This window comes from Sardina pilchardus, chromosome 17 (assembly GCF_963854185.1).
Source record: "Sardina pilchardus chromosome 17, fSarPil1.1, whole genome shotgun sequence".
Lineage (NCBI taxonomy): Eukaryota > Metazoa > Chordata > Actinopteri > Clupeiformes > Clupeidae > Sardina > Sardina pilchardus.
In genome coordinates, this window is record NC_085010.1 from 6,104,521 (window position 1) to 6,125,462 (window position 20,942).

General features: G+C 39.4%; 1 protein-coding gene and 1 long non-coding RNA gene across 2 annotated transcripts in view; both read left to right on the plus strand.

Moving 5' to 3' along the window:
* The first annotated feature begins 395 nt into the window (after nucleotides 1–395).
* LOC134061740 (uncharacterized) lies at nucleotides 396–3,393 on the plus strand. Its single transcript, XR_009935384.1, has 4 exons — nucleotides 396–439; nucleotides 1,182–1,355; nucleotides 1,618–1,806; nucleotides 3,339–3,393. It is a non-coding gene; the product is annotated as an uncharacterized LOC134061740 (long non-coding RNA).
* Nucleotides 3,394–13,742: 10,349 nt separating this feature from the next.
* The window catches only part of LOC134062530 (organic cation/carnitine transporter 2-like), a 49,979-nt gene continuing 42,779 nt past the window's right edge, over nucleotides 13,743–20,942 (plus strand). Inside the window, exon 1 of the mRNA XM_062518560.1 lies at nucleotides 13,743–14,135. Within this exon, the coding sequence (XP_062374544.1) occupies nucleotides 13,743–14,135 (393 nt within the window). The remainder of the gene's footprint in view (nucleotides 14,136–20,942) is intronic.

The window sequence follows — 20,942 nt, forward strand, 5'->3', positions numbered from 1 at the left end:
TTAAGTGACTTAGCTGGCAGCAAGATGTAACCGTTAACTAGCATAATAGCTAGCTAACTAGCCAGCCTCTCGTTTGCTAGTTGGTGGCTCAGTTGGTGATGTGCATCGTTTGAGACGAGAAATGTAGTCCACTGAACGGATTCGCACAAAACTTAGATAACTTTTAAAGTCTAATGAAAAACAGAACTTTATTAATGTGAAAAAATATCTTTTAAATTCCCACACATCATATGTGAAATGCACGGTCCAACTCGAACGGGACCAAAAAATAATTGTTATCTCTCCATTGACTCCCATGCATAAAAAATCGTAAAATAGGTCCCATAGACCGGAAGTAGAAGGGCGTGACTTCGGCTCTCTATATCTATGAAACACATCGTGATTGGCTCATGAAGGAGCAGATACGTGAAACACGCTGCACATAGCCATATGGAGAAAGGTAGGAAACATCGTTTTTTCTCGTCCCTCAAATTTAATAATAGTTTGTTTTTTTATGTCGATCAAAATAATATTTACTGGTCAACAGACTTTCACATGTGTAAATGCTGGAAAGGGCGATCTTTAGCCCAATTCAAAGTAAAATGACATAGGTGTAAGTAGGTTAGCCAACAATAACGTTATCCTACGTGGTAATAGCTTAATAAATTATTGTTCTCGTTGGTTATATGTTAACGATAACGTTATCCCACGTTATCCTACGTTATCCTACGTGGTAATTAGCTTAATACATTATTGTTCTCGTTGGTTATATGTTATATCCAACTCTTGGCTCTAACAACATATGAAAAAACTGTGTAACACACCGAAATGTAAACTCTCAAATTGTAGATACATGGGAAATTAATGGCTAAATGCAATGACTATTCAATATGTTTGCATTTGAAATTTGTCTCATGTAAAAAGACGTGCAAAATAGCCTACTGCAACATGCAAAATCTACTTTATAGCTATAAACAAAGTCCTTTAAATGTCTCTGCTATAAATCAGTGGAATACTGATACTGGGGGGTGTTTTTGTGATTTATTAATTGATTAATTGATTAATGTGATTGCTGAGCCTGTATCTTGTCATGTTTTTTCTTAAATTGGTGGCTCTTAACTATTGTTAAGTATTTTGCTAATTGGTATTATCTGTTAAGGGTCAAATAATTTTGCCTTGTTTTTCCTGTTGTTTCTGTCCAGTAGGTGAGTGTTGATCATTTGTTTGGTACCTATTCCCCCAAGAGGGGTGCCAGTGTCCTGATGCTGACCAGTGCCACCGGTTCCGCCACTTGCTTCCTGCTGGAGCCTTAGCACCAACTGGATGAGGGGACTCCTCTCTGTGTTGAATTCCCGGCTGTCTAAGGCTTTGAAGTGGTATGATATGGGGTCACTAATCCTCAAATGCTGCCAGAAGGCTCTCTTTTCAATTTTATTCAAAAGTATCTGTCAATGTAAAGCACACAGAAGGGTGGAATATATCTTATTATGCCATAAATGACACCTGCTCCTCACAAGCATTCCAAAAATATATGATTTAGGCTACTTAATGTGATCTGTCTTGTTACACCCTAAAAACTACCACTACTCAAAAGTGTCCGTCAATGCAAACTTAATGTGATCTGTCTTCATGTTACAGGAGAGTGGTGTCAAACTACAAGACTGCCAGCATGTAAACAAGGCCTTGTTTGTCCTTGTTTGGCTACTCACCACTCTTCTACTTCCTGAAGAGGCTGAAGCATGCTGGCCTTGACACCTCAGTCCTTGCTTCCATTAACAGCTGTGTTATGGTCTACTGCAACGGGTGGATAAGGAGGGCAAATGGCAGGTATTTTACATCACTTTTACATTACTTTTACTGTCATATTTAGAAAATACTCAAAAAGGTAAAACTTTACTTTTTTGATTTCAAAACTTACACCTGGCTTGACATAGTTGGATTGGCGTTAGTGAAACGAGTAGCGCAAGGATGACCAGACAACGCTATTCGCTTTATCACTTATCTTGGATGTCTTAATTCTGCTTTTGTGAAACCCCACTGCTGTTGTTGTCTGTTGTTGTTGTTGTTCTGTGGTGTATGTGTTATTGTTGTGTGCGCTGGTAGTGACGTTGTTATGTGTTGTTTTTGGTGGGCTGATGGTTGTTGTAGACTGTTTTTGAAAAAGAACAGTAACTGTAGGCATATCAATGCTCTTGGATGGGGATTTTTGTTGTTGTTGTTGTGTGATCGTTGTTGTTGTTGTGTGATCGTTGTTGTTGTTGTGTGATCATTGTTGTGTGATTGTTGTTGTTGTGTGATGTGTGATCATTGTTGTTTTTGTTGTGTGATATGTAGGATTGTTGTTGTTGTTGTGTGATCGTTGTTGTTGTTGTGTGATTGTTCTTGTGTGATGTTGTTGTGTGATTGTTGTTGTTGTTGTGTGATCGTGTTGTTGTTGTGTGATTGTTGTTGTTATTGTGTGATCGTTGTTGTAGTGTGATTGTTGTTATTGTGTGATCGTTGTTATTGTGTGATTGTTGTTGTTGTGTGATCATTGTTGTTATTGTTGTTGTAGTGTGATCCTTGTTGTTGTGTGAACGTTGTTGTTGTTGTGTGATCATTTTTGTGTGAAAGTTGTTGTTGATGTTGTTGTGCGAACATTGTTGTTGTTGTGTGATTGTTGTTGTTGTTTTGTGATCGTTGTTGTGTGATTGTTGTTGTTGTTGTGTGATGTGTTATCATTGTTGTTGTTGTTGTTGTCTGATTGTTGTTGTTGTGTGATCATTGTTGTGTGATCGTTGTTGTTGTGTGATCGTTGTTGTTGTGTGATCGTTGTTGTTATTGTGTGATTGTTCTTGTGTGATGTTGTTGTGTGATTGTTGTTGTTGTTGTTGTGTGATTGTTGTTGTTATTGTGTGATCATTGTTGTTGTTATTGTTGTTGTAGTGTGATCCTTGTTGTTGTTGTTGTGTGATCATTGTTGTGTGAACATTGTTGTTGTTGTTGTTGTTGTTGTTGTGTGATCATTGTTGTGTGAACATTGTTGTTGTTGTTGTTGTTGTTGTTGTGTGATCATTGTTGTGTGAACGTTGTTGTTGTTGTGTGATTGTTGTTGTTGTTGTTGTGTGATGTGTGAACATTGTTGTTGTGTGATTGTTGTTGTTGTGTGATGTGTGAACATTGTTGTTGTGTGATTGTTGTTGTTGTGTGATCATTGTTGTGTGATCGTTGTTGTTGTGTGATCGTTGTTTCTGTTGTGTGATCATTGTTGTGTGATCGTTGTTGTTGTGTGATTGTTGTTGTTGTGTGATCGTTGCTGTAGTAGTGCTTCAGTGATGGTCTTTTCACGTTCTGTGTGTTTTGTTTCCCTCTGTTTGCAGGCAGTGTGCTGTGAGGACTGCTGCCCTGATTCATACGGAAGAACCAAGCCCGCAAGTAAGTTTACTCACTTATTAGCGAGGTTTAACGAGCTATGTTGCGCTCAAAGCCAGGATATGCTGTGACACGAAAACGGTCGCGTCCTCCTGGCAGATGGTGTAATCAAGCACACAGAAGGGTGGAATATAGCTTATTGTACCGTAAATGACAAGTACTCATCACAAGCATTCCAAAAATATATGATTTAGGCTACTTAATGTGATCTGTCTTCGAGTTACACCCTAAAAACTACCAACACTGTCAAAAGTGTCCGTCAATGCAAACGGTCGCGTCCTCCTGGCAGATGGTGTTATCAAGCACACAGAAGGGTGGAATATAGCTTATTGTACCTTAAATGACAAGTACTCATCACAACCATTCCAAAGATATATGATTTAAATTACTTAATGTGATCTGTCTTCGAGTTACACCCTAAAAACTACCAACACTGTCAAAAGTGTCCGTCAATGCAAACGGTGGCATCCTCCTGGCAGATGGTGTTATCAAGCACACAGAAGGGTGGAATATAGCTTATTGTACCTTAAATGACAAGTACTCATCACAAGCATTCCGAAAATATATGATTTAGATTACTTAATGTGATCTGTCTTCGAGTTACACCCTAAAAACTACCAACACTGTCAAAAGCGTCCGTCAATGCAAACGGTGGCATCCTCCTGGCAGATGGTGTTATCAAGCACACAGAAGGGTGGAATATAGCTTATTATAGCTTAAATGACAAGTACTCATCACAAGCATTCCAAAAATATATGATTTAGGCTACTTAATGTGATCTGTCTTCGAGTTATACCCTAAAAACTACCAACACTGTCAAAAGTGTCCGTCAATGCAAACGGTCGCGTCCTCCTGGCAGATGGTGTTATCAAGCACACAGAAGGGTGGAATATAGCTTATTGTACCTTAAATGACAAGTACTCATCACAAGCATTCCAAAGATATATGATTTAAATTACTTAATGTGATCTGTCTTCGAGTTACACCGTAAAAACTACCAACACTGTCAAAAGTGTCCGTCAATGCAAACGGTGGCATCCTCCTGGCAGATGGTGTTATCAAGCACACAGAAGGGTGGAATATAGCTTATTGTACCTTAAATGACAAGTACTCATCACAAGCATTCCGAAAATATATGATTTAAATTACTTAATGTGATCTGTCTTCGAGTTACACCCTAAAAACTACCAACACTGTCAAAAGTGTCAGTCAATGCAAACGGTCGTGTCCTCCTGGCAGATGGTGTTATCAAGCACACAGAAGGGTGGAATATAGCTTATTGTACCTTAAATGACAAGTGCTCATCACAAGCATTCCAAAAATATATGATTTAGATTACTTAATGTGATCTGTCTTCGAGTTACACCCTAAAAACTACCAACACTGTCAAATATGGCGGCGACGTAGACGTACGTTCTGGACCCCATTGTGGTATCTAGGGTTCTATATATATCTATGGTCTGACCTATGGCGACGCTTTACTCTCGCTGGACACTTTAGCATTGATTTCGGAAAAACGTTTATTACTCAGCCGATAAGACAGTTACGAGATTATGATGTCAATTTCACAATGTAGTATGTACTCCGACAATAGAAAATGTCCATATAAAGGCTTAAAACGCTTCAGCTCTAACGTAATTTGATGTCAAAGTGGCGCTTACGCCCCATAGGATTCAATGGAATGGCCAGCTAGCCACGGTCTTCTTTTTAGCATGGCGGCCGCCATACTGTCTACACTCTCAGGGCCAGATGTACTAACGTTTTGCGCCCATTTCAGACGTAACGTGCGCGTATAAACATGGGGAGGATATGTATAAACGGGCCGCAATGAGAGAAACGCGCAGACTGCCTGCCATGGGAGCTGAGAATGGCTATTTGTGCTTTTCCGTGTCATGCATATTAATTCCTGGGCGGATCAGCTGAAAATGGGTGTAACGCGCAAGTACAGGGGAGGAGAGGTGCTAATAGCGATTGATTAAGTATTCCGCCATATGTATGAAAACAGCGCACGTCTATTTTGCGTTGAAAAACTTCCGCCTTCTGAAAGCAGGTGTAATCCATATTGCGGTTAAATGCGTCTAAAACGTTTAGAGACAGCTGAATCAATATTCAGAGCATCAGTTTTCTTCATTGTACAGTACTATGTCAAAAGCAACCTTAACTTTTGTTTGCCTCTCTAAAATCGTATTTTCTCTTTCACGACATAGCCTACACTTCCCAATCTGTTAGACAAGCATTAAGTCATATCCTTAGTCTACATGCAGTAAATAGTTCACAAGTAGACTATTTTTTTCAGTGGATTAGTAGAACTACTAGGCCCACTCTGTTTGTCGCAGCTCGTTGACATCTCTTTGTGTCATGTATGATCGCTAAACTTTGATTCTTTTTAATGTTGCAATATTCAACTGCGCTCGTAGTTCAGCTCTACACACGCAGTTAGCGTTGTGGGGGCGTGAACGGGCGGGGATGACCGCTGTTAACGTAACGAAGTGACAGCTTTGTAAATTCCGCGCAATATAGCAAAGCACAGCGTACGCAGTCTGCGTATACAAAAACTCGCTGTTAGCGCTGTGTTAGTAGCCTGGAAAACCAGCGCCAACTGCTGGACGGCAAAATGTTTTGCCTGCATTTGGGTCTGGCCTCGGACCATTGAACATTTTGAAAACACTGCCCTGAATCTGGCAGATGGCAACTAAACCAATCACAACGCAGAGATGTGTTTTGAATCAACGCGGGCGGGGCAGAGGGCTCTGGGGCGGGGTTTTAAGGGAGCGTTGGCCTATAGGCACAGACACGGTTTGAAAGACAACGGGTTGTGCTCATCAACAATGTTCCGTTGTATCCATTCATCGAGGCCAGACTAAATTAGACATCCAATCCATTTAGGCTGGTTTATCAGGCTACTGTGTTAGTACATCTGGCCCTCAGAACGTTCGCTGCCCCCTTGAGTCCACGGCCATTACGAGTGCAGGTAAATTTGACAGAATGAAAAACATTGACGCAAAGCTCAACTACGTTGGCTACTTGCTAGACGGAAAATATCACAAGCTAGTTAACTCATGTAGGCTACATTTCAAACGAATCAATGGCTTACAGTTTTTTTCAGTGACTATAGCGTTTGTCCAAACAGTTGTCACGTTTCCAAAACTCTAAACACATTGTGGCCATACCATTCACATGTCATGTCGTTTTCGCACAATGCATGCAGTGAACACATTTCCACAATGCTTACATTTTCTTAACAAACAAGTTATACCTCTCAACAAAATGATGGATCGTTTTTCTATTATTTTACAGATGTTAGCATATGACATCCCACAATAGTTAAACCATTCTAAACCTAGCCTAACCTCTGCTTCTGCAATGGTATCAGTTCAAAAACAATATATATCAGCTGATAATAAACAAACAATTGAATAACTGGCACACAGATGATGTTGGGTAAATTGGGCCAACCACAGCTGATTCCAGTTTGTCTTAGACTCAGTGGCAGGGGTTACTTTTTACATTTACATTACACTTACACAGTAAAAGGAGGAGGTGATGTTTTTGGAAACAGAAACATAAAAAGACAAATACTGTAATGTCTGGATGAGGAAGAGTAAGAACAATGGGCCCAGGGAGAAGAGCAGTGAAAGGTGCAGTAGGAGGTGCAGGAGCAGTGAAGCAGTGAGAGGTGCAGGAGCAGTGAGAGGAGCAGGCCCAAGGAGAGGGCAAGGTAGAGATGTAAAATGCTTTTGAATGTGAACATTACAGTATATGTGGACATACAGTTCCCAACCAATACATTTAGTGTAAAAATTGTGTATTGCATGTTTTGCATGCAAATTCCCGTCTGAAACATGAAAGTCTGGACCTGGACCTTCATAGATTGACTATATTACATTTAGCCAACATTTTGTTTGTGTTTATAATATACGGAAGGTGGTAGTGCTCAAGGCATGGGAGGGTTGGGCCGGCAGTGGGCTGGCGGCGGGTAGGGGGCCGGTGTGGTCAGAATATTCCCGGTGGATTTTAGTGTCCCACTCCGCCCCTGGCTACCAACATAAGCTGGTTTCTTGCTGTTTTTTTCAGCAGGGTGGTATCTGTTTATTTACAAGGGTATTGTTGAAAAATTACCAGGTTATATTTCAGACATGCTTATGTGGAATTCTGGTGCCTATCAGACTAGATTAAATGACTCTTTGAAGCTTAAATTTCCTCGTATCCATTCTGAGTTGGGCAAGTCAGCCTTTTGTTATGGTGCCCCTACTTCCTGGAATAATCTTCAGTGCAATTTAAAAATGAACTCTATAATTCCTTATAATCAATTAAAATCTGTAATCACAAACCTTCCTATGCCAATTTGTACCTGCTTTAAGTAAATGTCTTTATTATTATTGTTATTATTATTTTATTATTATTCTTTTTGTTGTTATTATTTTATTATTATTATTTCATGTATTTTTTTTATTTACCCTTCCTCCTCTATAATGTAATGTATATTTTCATATTATTATCTTATTTGAACATCTCTTGTTCCTCCATGCATTGTTTCTGTAATCTCGGCTTCATTGAAAATGAGGGCTACCCTCAATGACTCTCCGAGAATAGATAAAGGTTGAATGAATGAATGAATGAAGGACGCCTTTGGGTCATTCCAGGTCAGTTCAACCAGAGCGCACGCACTTGCGTCTGGTTGAACTGACCTGGAATGACCCATTTTCCCCTGACCCAATCAGTTAGCTTTAGCTGCTGGTCCGCTCTTTGATTTAAGACGAACGACAAGGCTTTAGGTTGAAATGCTCCAGAATATACACTACTACTTAAAAGTTTTGGGATAACTTACAAATTACCTTGTTTTACATTTTAACACATTTTTACCATCTTCAAAGCATGTAAAACCGAATGTAAGCAATTAAATGAAGGAATACATTAATTTCAAATAAAATAATTAATTCTGTCTCTAACAAAGACCCTGGGTCTTGGTTCATTTGCTATATTTCCTATTCACACTAATTGTTGGAAATATTTTCTTCTAGAACAGGGGTCTCAAACTCAAATGAGCTGGGGGCCACTGTAACCAACATCAACTGGTTGGGGGGCCGCATAGGTTGCCCCGCATAGGTTGCCCCCCCCCCCCCCCCCAGTCTGTGGTTTACGAAGGTGTAAATACTGTATAGCCTACCTATCTAATCAGCATATGATGTCTGGATGACAACTACCTCGAATTATGCACCTCTCAGTAAATACTGAATGTTGAACATGTTTGAGCAGTTTTACTTTACTTTTTTTGTCCTTTCCCCTACATAAGAAATTAACAGCAAAACAGTAAAATGTAACAACAGTAGCCTAAACTATGGCTACTAACACAACGCTTTTGTATACAATGAAGTAGCCTGGTCAAATCAGTGCCTGTCAAGTGACTTTGTAGTTTTTCAGCTGTCTGTACGGGGTCCAGGACACTATCATCTCAATTACCACTGGCACCTCCATTATGTTGGGCAGAGGGTCGAAGCATGGTAGCCGCTAGAAAACACTGTTGTTCACTCAAAAGACGCACCTTCACACAGACGCACCCAGATCACTGTCAATTACGATCGATCATAATCTCCAAAAGGCAGACATACTCCAGAATCAGATATGTGAATAACAGACCCAAGACCTCATGAAACGTGATTTTTTGTTTCAACATTTGATGTATTTCTGCTTCAGTTTGTGCAAAACTATGTCCTGCATGCATCGCTTTCGCGTCATTACAAACCGCACGTCTCCTGCGTGTAGTTTAATGAGGGGGCTAGTTCGTGAAAACGTTGATTGAATAGAAACACTTGATGTCTAGCAGGTGGAGTCTAGGCTACAAATGAGACTTGTCACCGTACCTCCCGTCTGTTTTCACCCGTCTCGTTTATCGCATAAAAAATACCCTCATGGGGCGACTTAGGCATTATTATTTTGACAGAAAGTTGCGGGCTGGAACATGTTGCAAGTAAACAATTGCTAATTCGTGTTGTTGTCACGAGCCTGAGCTATGGTAGCGCAGCCATAGAGCCCAGCCCACGATTGTTACAAAATATAAAATGGCCAGATGCATGCGCGGGCCGCACTAACATTAAGCTTCGACTTCAGGCCGGGGGCCGCAAAATATCATCTCGCGGGCCGCAGTTGGCCCACGGGCCGCGAGTTTGAGACCCCTGCTCTAGAATAACCATATGTGCCACTTTTGCATAGGTGTTTTTAATAAGACCACAAAGCAGTGACGAAGAAGAAGAAGCCCCGGCACGCAACGTTTCAACCAGCAAAAAGACTTACACGCAACTAACGAATGCTCCCCTGATCACAACCCCTGAAGGTAAGGACTAACATTATAAAATCTTGTCAAGGGCCTATTTCACAGCAGCCGTTTTTCTTAAGAGGCTCAAGTGTTATTGATGACATCCAATAAGCACCTGATTCTGCTAAACTGAATCAGAATATTATTGGAAGTCATTAATAACACCTGTGCTTACACTGTGAATTCTTGGGAAAATTACTGGACTTATTGGACTGCAGTCATTTTTGCACAATTACTTTCATTCATCTTTGCAAAGGTGTCTGAATGAATGAAAGTAATGTTAAAGGAATACTTCACCGTTTTTTTTTTTTCATATTGAACTATGTTATTCCCTTAACTAAGACGAGTTGATGCATACCTCTCACGTCTCAATGCGTGCACTCACTGGTTCTCGTGCGCTGTGCTACTTTGATAGCACTTACCTAGCTAGCCCAGTTCATTCATTAGGATCCAAACAGAGACGAAGTTAGAAGCGACCAAGCATCTCCATGTTTTCCCGTAGTTAAAGGTACATTATGTAGGATTTTAAGTGTTTTAGTACCTGAAATCAACGTCTTCATTCATAAATAGATCCTCTTTGGTGTAAAATAATATATGCCAATGATCTGACTTGTCCTCCTGGCCGAAGAATCACTTCCCGGCATTTACATTGAAAGGGACGTTACCGGAAGACTTCCATGTCTTTCCGGTGTATGAACGGCCGAGAGGGACACACTACCTGTTAATACCGCTGGGAAAAACGCGTTTCACGTTGCACAGAGAAGCAGCGTGAAGACGGCCATTTCTATACAAATTAAGACTGCAGATTCGTAAAGAAACGCAAGCACCCACATCATAAGTGTATCTAAATTAGCTATGTATCAAACATGACATTTTACCGTGACTCGAGGAGCTGTAACCAACTTGTAAGGTTGCGTGTACAAAACCGCTAGCTTAGCTGGCGAACATCCCTACCCATTAGCTGCTAACGCCTTTGGTGCAAACGTTAGCTAGCTAGCTCGGTTAACAGGCTAAATAAAATGGTTTATTGTGTCTGAAAGTGTGTTTTATTGGTATCACACACAAGTAACGACAATGGGGAAGTTTCGATTTTATGTTATTTCAGGTTAGTTTGCAACAACAAGTTTAACCACAGTCCTTAGCTACCTAGCTAGCCAGCCTGACTAGCCCTTCACATTAACTTTCTATGTACTGTGCTACTGCTAGCTAGCTATAGCTCGGTTAGCAACAGGCAAAGTGAAATAATTTACGTGTCCGAAAGTGTGCTTTATTGGCATCACACACAAGCAACGACAATAGAGAAAAGTAGGAGAAAACTAGGAGACTGGAACTAGGGCCATTGATAGATAGATACTTTATTGATCCCCAAGGGGAAATTGTCTTGGTAGATTCACGAGATGGCTACTACCTGAATGCTTTGCAACGGCTTGCAAATGCTGGCAACGATGTGCAACGTTTAATCATAGACAGTAAAAGATCATTTCATTTAATTCACACCTCTGCAACAGTTTTGTCTCGTCGCACATCTTTGAGTTATGTGTTTGACTTGAGATGGCTACCGTAGTCTCTATAGACTGCGATATAATCCCTAACCGCTAGATGGGAGAATTTCACAATGAAATTTCCTCAGGCTTACACAGTGTCCGTTTAAGGGAATAACGTAGTCTAATTTGAAAAAACGGTGAAGTGTTCCTTTAAAATGTCAATATAGCTCTAGCTGGAGGAAATCTGTTATCTCCCTCCTCTGAACAGAGATCATGGTCCTCAAGAACAATACAGTTTGGTACTGCACCAAATAACGAAATGACAGTTGAAGCCAACCAGTTGGGGCAAGGACGCCTTTGGGTCATTCCAGGTCAGTTCAACCAGAGCGCACGCACTTGCGTCTCAAAAGAAATCTGAAAAAAATGTTTTTGAGACGCAAGTGCGTGCGCTTTGGTTGAACTGACGTGGAATGACCCATTTTCCCCTGACCCAATCAGTCCCCTGACCCAATCTTAAATCCGCTCTTTGATTTAAGACGAACGACAAGGCTTTAGGTTGAAATGCGCCAGAATATACACTACTACTTAAAAGTTTTGTGATAACTTACAAATTACCTTGTTTTACACATTTTTACCATCTTCAAAGCATCGTAAAACCGAATGTAAGCAATTAAATTAAGGAATACATTAATTTCAAATAAAATAATTAATTCTGTCTCTAACAAAGACCCGATTTCACAACATGACGTTTTTACCGTCATCAAATTTTTTGCTAGCTGGGAGACCACTGCCTCCAGACCCATCTCCTTCAGGATAACCCTTCAAGAACAAATTTACCATAATGTCAATATCACTTGATTAAAATTCTTGTCTTTTTTGTGTGGGTTTAATTATGTATTTGATGTATCTACAACAACTTACTCCCGTCCATGCTGGGCAGCATTTCTCTTTCCAGAGAAGAGCCTCTCCTTACTCCTCTTCAAATTGATGAGGCGACTAACGTCCTCATCAGTCCCTAAACAAAAATACATGTTATTAATCAGAAAAGTTATGTGCTTCAAATACATTTAAATGTAGGTTAGGTTATCGCCTTAATGGTTCTACATTTGTTCACTTTACTCTGAATTACCATTTGTTTCAATGGTTGTGCTACAAAACTATCAATGTTGACATGGCGTTAACTTTACCATAATGTAAAGTAGCCTAAACCAATCGTAACGTTCATTAAAATAATACTGCGATAACTACATTCTGACTCAACCGGTTACACAGGAATGAATTAATTACCTTAACTTTATTAGCTTGTCTAAGACAAGCCAGGGCCCCCTACCCAAACTCCAACCCGCACATACACAACACATTGTTTTTCAACAATAGGGGTTCGGGGATGAATTACCAATGCCTAGCCAAGCCCGACCTCAAGGTTGCTTATGTACGACACACACACACACACACACACACACACACACACACACACACACACACACACACACACACACACACACACACACACACACACACACACACACACACACACACACACACACACAACTCAAATTCTGCTTAGGGGCCCACAAGGGCTTGGTCTGAATCTTAAGCAACCATTGCAGCTTGTATGCTAAGGCATTTTTTTTTTTTTTTGGGGGGGTGGGGGGATTCTAAACCTTTCAGAATTGCCACAGCAAGGATGCCACCCTTTCAGATTTTCAAGAACCTCTTGCAGTTACCTCTGAAAAGAAACGCAAAAGTATGTAAGCACAGTTTGAACCCCCATTTTAATGTTCTGCCCTGTACTTTTCTACTCAACAGGGATTCTCTTTTGTTATTTAGTCTTTGTTGAAGACAACTCTTCAGTAAAGTGTATAGGCTATCTGGATCAGTTGGAACATTAGCATCTTGTCTGCATACTTTTCCAGGAAGTCAACAAGATAATCAACACAAGCAAATAATAAAACATATGCACAAAGAGGTGTAATAAAACCAGACATGACCTTGGTGAATTTATGCACTTTGGACCTTTTTGCCAAAAAGTGCCACATGCCAACAGCTTAAACCAGTTATGTTCAACGCGCTGATCCTTATCAAGAAATTAGATCAAAAGCAAATCCAATAATCACGAGACCTCTAAAGCCATTTTTCAGAGCATCCACAACATCACCAACAACTAGACCACACTCCTCCTATCCAGAGACATCAAAATGATCAGGGATTTTCAATGGTATGACGTCGACCAAGTAAGTGACCAAGTGAATTCCTCAATTTTACATGCCTGCCATACCAAAAACCGGTGGTTGTCAACAAAAAAAGAGAAAAGAACAGGAAAAAAAGATGGGGCAGAGGTCAAAACTGAGCGGCTGGTGCGCCTGGTTATGCATGCTGTGTGTTCACTCACCCTCTCAAATGCTCCACCCACTCATAGGGAGAGGGTGGGGGCAGGGTGGTAAATGATCAGCCATATAGCCTATAATCTTACAAGAAAGTAGGCCTGGGTGTAGAGTGGGGCCAAAAGCAGCTCCTCCAAGTGTAAACGTGACAGTTTGAAGACAGGAGAGAGTATGAGAGAGTATGATGAGATCACCTCCTTCCTGGGAACATGGGGACGTTTCCAGCAGATGGTCTTCTTCTCGCTGGCCTTCAGCATCCTACCTAATGGTCTGGTTGGTATTTACATTGTGTTTGTGGCCGACACGCCGCCCCACGAGTGTTTGATCCCGGAGGAGAGCAACATCAGTGAGAGCTGGAGGAATGTGAGCATTCCTCTGGTGGAGCAGGACGGACAGGTGAAGCGCAGCTCCTGCAGCAGGTACAGCCTGGAGCACCTGAGGAACTTCTCCCTGCTCAACTACGTCCCCGACGTGGACGTCAACGTCAGCCAGATTCAGCAGGAGAGCTGTCTGGATGGATGGAAGTACAGTAAGGAGATCTACCAGTCCACTATCGTCACTGAGGTGAGCATGCACACACACACACACACACACACACACACACACACTAATGACACTGATGACTGCAATAAAGGAAGTCAACTGGACTTTGGTTCTGTTCATTTTATTCAGGCATCAGAAGTGTGAACAGTGGGATCTCCATCCCTGTAAACTCTCGTAAACCTCTCTAATTTTTGGCGGGTAACGACAATTTACAACCTGCAAATATTGTGTTTATCTGTGCCACTTATTGTCGGAAACGGACTATGACGTATGTTGGGGCTCCAATTAGTAGAGGTGGAAAACTCCAGCTTCAGTGAGTAAAAGTGTGATCATCGTATATGATTGCTAAACCCTTAGATGCATAAGTGGGGTCAAAAATGACCCCAGAGGTTGTTTTCTTGCAGTATCTTCTTAATTTTATTTTTTTTTCATTTAACCTTCCATGTATTCCTCAAATAGGTTGTCTTTGACATGAGGCCATTTGGATTTGTGTCTAATTATTATATTTTTAAAGTAATTTCATGTTTTGTATCAATACCACCGATCCGCATACGTGGGGTCAAAAATGACCCCAAGCATTTTCTATGGAATTTCAAAAGTTAACCCTAGGATCTTTTGATTCTTATCAAGTGTGGTAGTAAGGTATACATTTACTGTTGATTATCACATCTCATGTCAGCAGTCTCACCATCCTGAAGGCTATTTTTACACAACAACATAAATCTAAGTATCATCATATAATGTGGCGGCCAAGCGTTCATAGCGACGTCGCTTTTTGATCCTTCAATGTCCACTCTTCCTATCATTGTGAAGCAGAATTCACCAAGCGATATTTACAGAGGGATTTGTTGATATAGCGTTCTTGGCCTGATTTGTATGACTTGTTATGCCTAAAAATAGGCCGAAAATTCACTTTTTAAGCCAATTGGCAGTATTTTCTGATTTACTGGATAACAAAAGAAGATATTCATAATCACCTCTGTAAATGTTTTTTTATTTGATATATTAACACTACAAAAAAACAATTTTCAACCTTGCTTTTTCCAATGGTCAGATTCTTCGCATCAAAGCATATGCAAATTAGCGCATATTTAATTAGACATGACCTAATTAGCATATTTAAACATAAATACAGAAAACTTGCAATACGTTTTTTTCTCCTATTTATGTGAGTATTCAACTGGTAAAGTTTCATGAAGATATCTCTAAGTTAAAAATGTTACCCTATTCACCTATGTTGAGATCATTTAAGGATGTTTACCTTTTTTGCCTTTCTAAAAGCTGTTTTGTAATAAAATGTTAATAAAAAGTGATACATCATATTTCCAACATGAAATAATAATTTTTTTGACAAATATATAATAAAAATCATCATCTTTAACCAAAATGAAAGACATTATTTGAGTTTAAAGCAAAAAACGCATGCATTCTAATTGGGGTCATTTTTGACCCCACTCATGGAAGAGTGTAGGTATTGGTAGCCTATGCATCTAAGGGTAAAGTAAAGAATGCAGTGAAATTGTCAGTTCCTTCGCCTGTTGTGCATATCATTTATTGGTTCTAACTGTGCACTTAGCGCAGGTGATCTCATCAATTAGCTGCTCTACCTGGCTGAAGAGTTGTGCTAATTAGAATCAGATGGTCTATATGAATGGTTGGCACAGATATGTGGTAGGACTTTTACTTTTTGAAACTGGATTGTTCCACCTCTGCCAATATGAATGCAGCAAAACTGTGCCTGGCCAAGCCTGGCTTGAATATCCTCTGGATTGGATGAAAACACTACTTTTAAAGGAATACGCCACCCAAAAATGAAATTAAGCCAGTCTCGGTCACCCCCAGAGTTAGAACAGTGGAAAAAAAACGGCTAAAATCCGTCCGGGCATTGTCCTGCTTTGGGAGCAGCGTTTTTAGCTTTAGCTTAGCACAGTTGCTGTAAATGAAGGGTGTCAGTTAGCCCGTCCTCCAAAAAAGTGACCGAGACATCTCATTTTTTTTCTAAATATATCTTGTGAGACGTGTGTTCAGAACGAGTACAAATCATAATGTAAAATCGAACGAGGCTATTACCTGGGCAGATATTTACTTGGAACTATATTCAGCCTCATCACAGGCGAATAGTGTAGGCTACTACACTATTATTACACTGCACAAACACCCATTCTTTACAATTACAAATACTTTTTGTTTCAGACTCATACTGTATTGTTCCTAGGGGGCAATGTGTTGTCGCAGTCTGTATTCACATTTAACAAATGAAAAGCACACAGAGAGCGCAAACCTCTGCCAAGCGAAAACATAACCGCCTCCTGGATCCAGGCGGTGACACAGATCACTCCCAGTGTTTCCCATACATTGACTTATTTGTGGCGGCCCACCACAATATCAACACTGACCACCACACAATGATTTTATGTTGTACTACTTAAACTAGATGAACTCCTTTCATTGTAGAGCTATGTACACCTTTGTGCAGCCTCTCTGTCCCTCAACAAACAAGCATGCATGTTTAAAGATTACATTAAAAAAAATCCGGCAAGGATTGTTGTTGTTGACTGTTGTTGAAGACTGGCTAAATCGCAATTAAATCCAGTTTCAATCCACTTTTTTATTTTATCTATAGAGCGCCAAAACATTACACATGTCTCATGGCGCTTTACAGAGTGTTAAACCTTCAGTTAGTCATGAGAGCTAGCATTATAAGTACGTTGCGCAAATTTGTTTAAAATTTGCGCACAAACACACTACCACCACAAATAGAACTAGAAATGCAATTCCAAGGAATTACCAGTGCATGAAAATGCAAAAATAGATAGATAATGTAGATATGGTTACTAAGGTGTAGCTAGGGTAAACATGGTGGTTGCATAGTTTACAGAGAGTTGATAGTGTGAAGGTAGACAGTTTAAAGATGAAACGTTCCAGTTCTAACTTAACTAATGATTTCTATTCATGTTAAAATGTTGATTAGCTAACTTAGCTAATGATTTCTAGCAGTTACGTTAAAAATGCTTATTATGCTAGCAATGCTAACTTTACTAACAATGGTAACCAGGTTGATTAGCTAACTTAACCAATGATTTCTAGCAGTAATGCTAAAAATGCTAACTATGCTAACAATGCTAAATTTGCTAACAATGCTAACCAGGTTGATTAGCTAACTTAGTTGATGATTTTTTGCAGTTATGCTAAAAATGCTAACAATGCTAACTATGCTAACCATGCTAACTTGCTAGTGAGGACTTTTATTTTGAAACATTTGTTGCTAGGGTATCCTTGGTGGCCACTATCAGGAAACAAGAAGTTACTGCAGTATAATCATGTTGGTTGCTATGGAAACGGTCATAAACACTTAATTTTAATAGTTGCTATGTTGGTTGTTAGGTACATGGAGGTTTCATGTAGTTGACTGGAGGCATAGTGGATGATAACTGACAGTTAGAATGGTTGAACAGTTCAATAGTTGAGTAGTTTCAGTGGTTAAATGATTTAATAGTGTATTATTGCAGTGAGGACCTTTATTTTGAAACAGTTGTGGACAGAGGAAGTAGTGAAACAGGACATATAAACACTGCTTGAGAGGGACCCACAGTAAATACTTTAAAAGTTGTATATAGTCTAATTAATGTTAGACAGAATGTTTAATGGATGTTGATAGGCAGATTGTTTAATAGATATTGATTGACAGTTTAATGGGTGGATGAGTGAATGGTCTGAAGAAGATGAATGGATAGAAGGTTGGATGGAATGTGCCTTATATTCTTGTTAAGAGAGACACTGATACAGCTCTCTGAGAGTAGTTGACACAGGTGTAATCAATTTAACTGGCTAGTCTTAAGAGAGCCAGAGTGTACTCTTAAAGCCTGAGACAGAGTAAATAATTTAAAAGTTGAATGTAGATAGTCTAATTAATGTTGATAGACAGAGAGTTTAATGGATGTTGATAGACAGATTGTTTAATAGATGTTGATAGACAGTTTAATGGGTGGATGAGTGAATGGTCTGAAGAAGATGAATGGATAGAATGTTGGATGGAATGTGCCTTATATTCTTGTAGAGTGGAGAGACACAGCTCTCTACTGAGAGTAGTGGATAGAGATACAGGTGAAATCAATTTAACTGGCTAGTCTTAAGAGCCAGAGTGTGTCCTTAAAGCCTGAGACAGAGTAGATTGTTTAAAAGTTGAATGTAGATCGTATAATTGATGTTGATAGGCAGACTGTTTAGAATGGGTGGGTGAGTGAATGGTTTGAAGAAGATGAATGGATAGAAAGTTGGATGGAATTAGGAAGACTTATTGATACAGTTGACAGGGGAACAGAAAATGTAGTCTCAAGAGAGCCAGTGTGCCTGAGAGAGAGAGAGAGCTGCTGCACCTGGACTGGCCACCTGGCGTAACATTCTAATTGCTGCCATGATGTCATAATGAGCAATGTTAAGTCTATGGGGAAATAGCTCAATGTTAAATCTATGGGGAAATCGTTTTTTAATTCATAGTTTAAAAAGTATAAAAGTTACAAAGTTGAAAAATACAAAGCACACATGGCATAAGCGAGACCTACGCAACAAAGTTTGAATGAAGTTTCTACGTTAAACGGTTCAAGCTGAATTGCGTGCGTTAGAAGAAGAACTAGAAATGCAATTCCAAGGAATTACCAGTGCATGAAAATGCAAAAATAGGTAGATAATGTAGATATGGTTACTAAGGTGTAGCTAGGGTAAACATGGTGGTTGCATAGTTTACAGAGAGTTGATAGTGTGAAGGTAGACAGTTTAAAGATGAAACATTCCAGTTCTAACTTAACTAATGATTTCTATTCATGTTAAAATGTTGATTAGCTAACTTAGCTGATGATTTCTAACAGTTACGCTAAAAATAACTAATTATGCTAGCAATGCTTACTTTACTAACAATGCTAACCAGGTTGATAAGCTAACTTAACCGATGATTTCTAGCAGTAATGCTAAAAATGCTAACTATGCTAACAATGCTAAATTTGCTAACAATGCTAACCAGGTTGATTAGCTAACTTAGTTGATGATTTTTTGCAGTTATGCTAAAAATGCTAACAATGCTAAATATGCTAACTAGCTAACTTGCTAGTGAGAACTTTTATTTTGAAACATTTGTTGCTAGGGTATCCATGGTGGCCACTATCAGGAAACAAGAAGTTACTGCAGTATAATCATGTTGGTTGCTATGGAAACGGTCATAAACACTTAATTTTAATGGTTGCTATGTTGGTTGCTAGGTACATGGAGGTTTCATGTAGTTGACTGGAGGCATAGTGGATGATAACTGACAGTTGGAATGGTTGAACAGTTCAATAGTTGAATAGTTTCAATGGTTAAATGATTTAATAGTGTATTATTGCAGTGAGGACTTTTATTTTGAAACAGTTGTGGACAGAGGAAACAGTTTAACATGATATGTGTAGTCTTCAGAGAGATTGTATGCTTAAAGCCTGAGAGAAACTGACAGTTGGTGCCCAGGTGGCTAACCAGCTGGGGTAACATTCTAATTGCTGCCGTGATGTCATAATGATTAATGTTAAGTCTATGGGGGAAATGGTAATAGTTTTTAACTAATAGTTTAAAAAGTATAAAAGTTACAAAGTTGAAAAATACAAAGCACATATGGCATAAGCAAGACCTACGCAACAAAGTTTGAATGAAGTTTCTACGTTAAACGGTTGAAGCTGAATTGCGAGCGTTAGAAGAAGAAGTTTAACTAGAAATGCAATTCCAAGGAATTACCAGTGCATGAAAATGCAAAAATAGATAGATAATGTAGATATGGTTACTAATAGACAGGGAAAAATCCAGAACGATCTAATAAAGGTCACTACCAAACTTTTCTCAATTGATTCTATAGTACTTTTCCGCGTAGAATCCATTTCTGCTTGGGACATTTTTATATCACGCATAGTTAATGAGATAATTTGCATATTTGAATACATTAGGGCAATTCCATATCAGTTGGAACAGGTCCGACACCATGGTCCTCAGTTTTTCCTGATTTTTGGTCCAAATGTTCCTCCATGTCTCATTGGAAGAAAACCAAAATTTTAGCTGGGTATCTTGTTTAGTTTCTGAGATATGGCTCTTCAAATGTGGTTAGACGTGTCCTAAAACCCCTCTCCTCTCTTAAGGCTACCATATTATTTTCTAAAAATTTGAACACTGGGGCAGTACCCTGTGTTGTTGTCCAAAATCACAAAGGAATTACAGTCCTTCCCACCATTGGAGACTTATTCATCGAAACAAACCCATATTTTTTTTGAAAGCAATGAAAAAAAAGCCTGTTTTTGTTCTCTTATGGTCATGAATGCCTAGCACTCACATTTTTAAAACTCTGCATATATATAGTCCATGAGTAAGAGAACATGTTGAGATGGTTTGAGATGAGAAAATTGAGATGTTTTTTTTTCTTATTTCGAGGCTATGAGCCTTCAAAGTTGGCCAAAATGGCGTTTTTTCCTAAAAATGCCACTTTTATTGCCTTTTTCCAAGGACAAGATGAAATGCAAATCCAACATTTCTTTTTTTCTGCAATAGTGTGGCACTTCGTAGACCATGTGAATGTGGTAGATCCGACCTGTCCATTCTAATATCCCCACAGCACATGTCTGAAGTTAGAAAAAAATGAAAAATAGTCTTGGCTGAAGGAGGTGTTGGTTTGATTTGTATGAACCTCTTAGAAGGACAATATGGGGTGTAAACCCATTTTTTCTGTTTGAGGGATCAGAATGGCATCTTGTAAATAGGATAAAAATGTTGTATCCCATTTCTACTCTTTAATGATCCCTTAAAATATGTCCAAAAGTT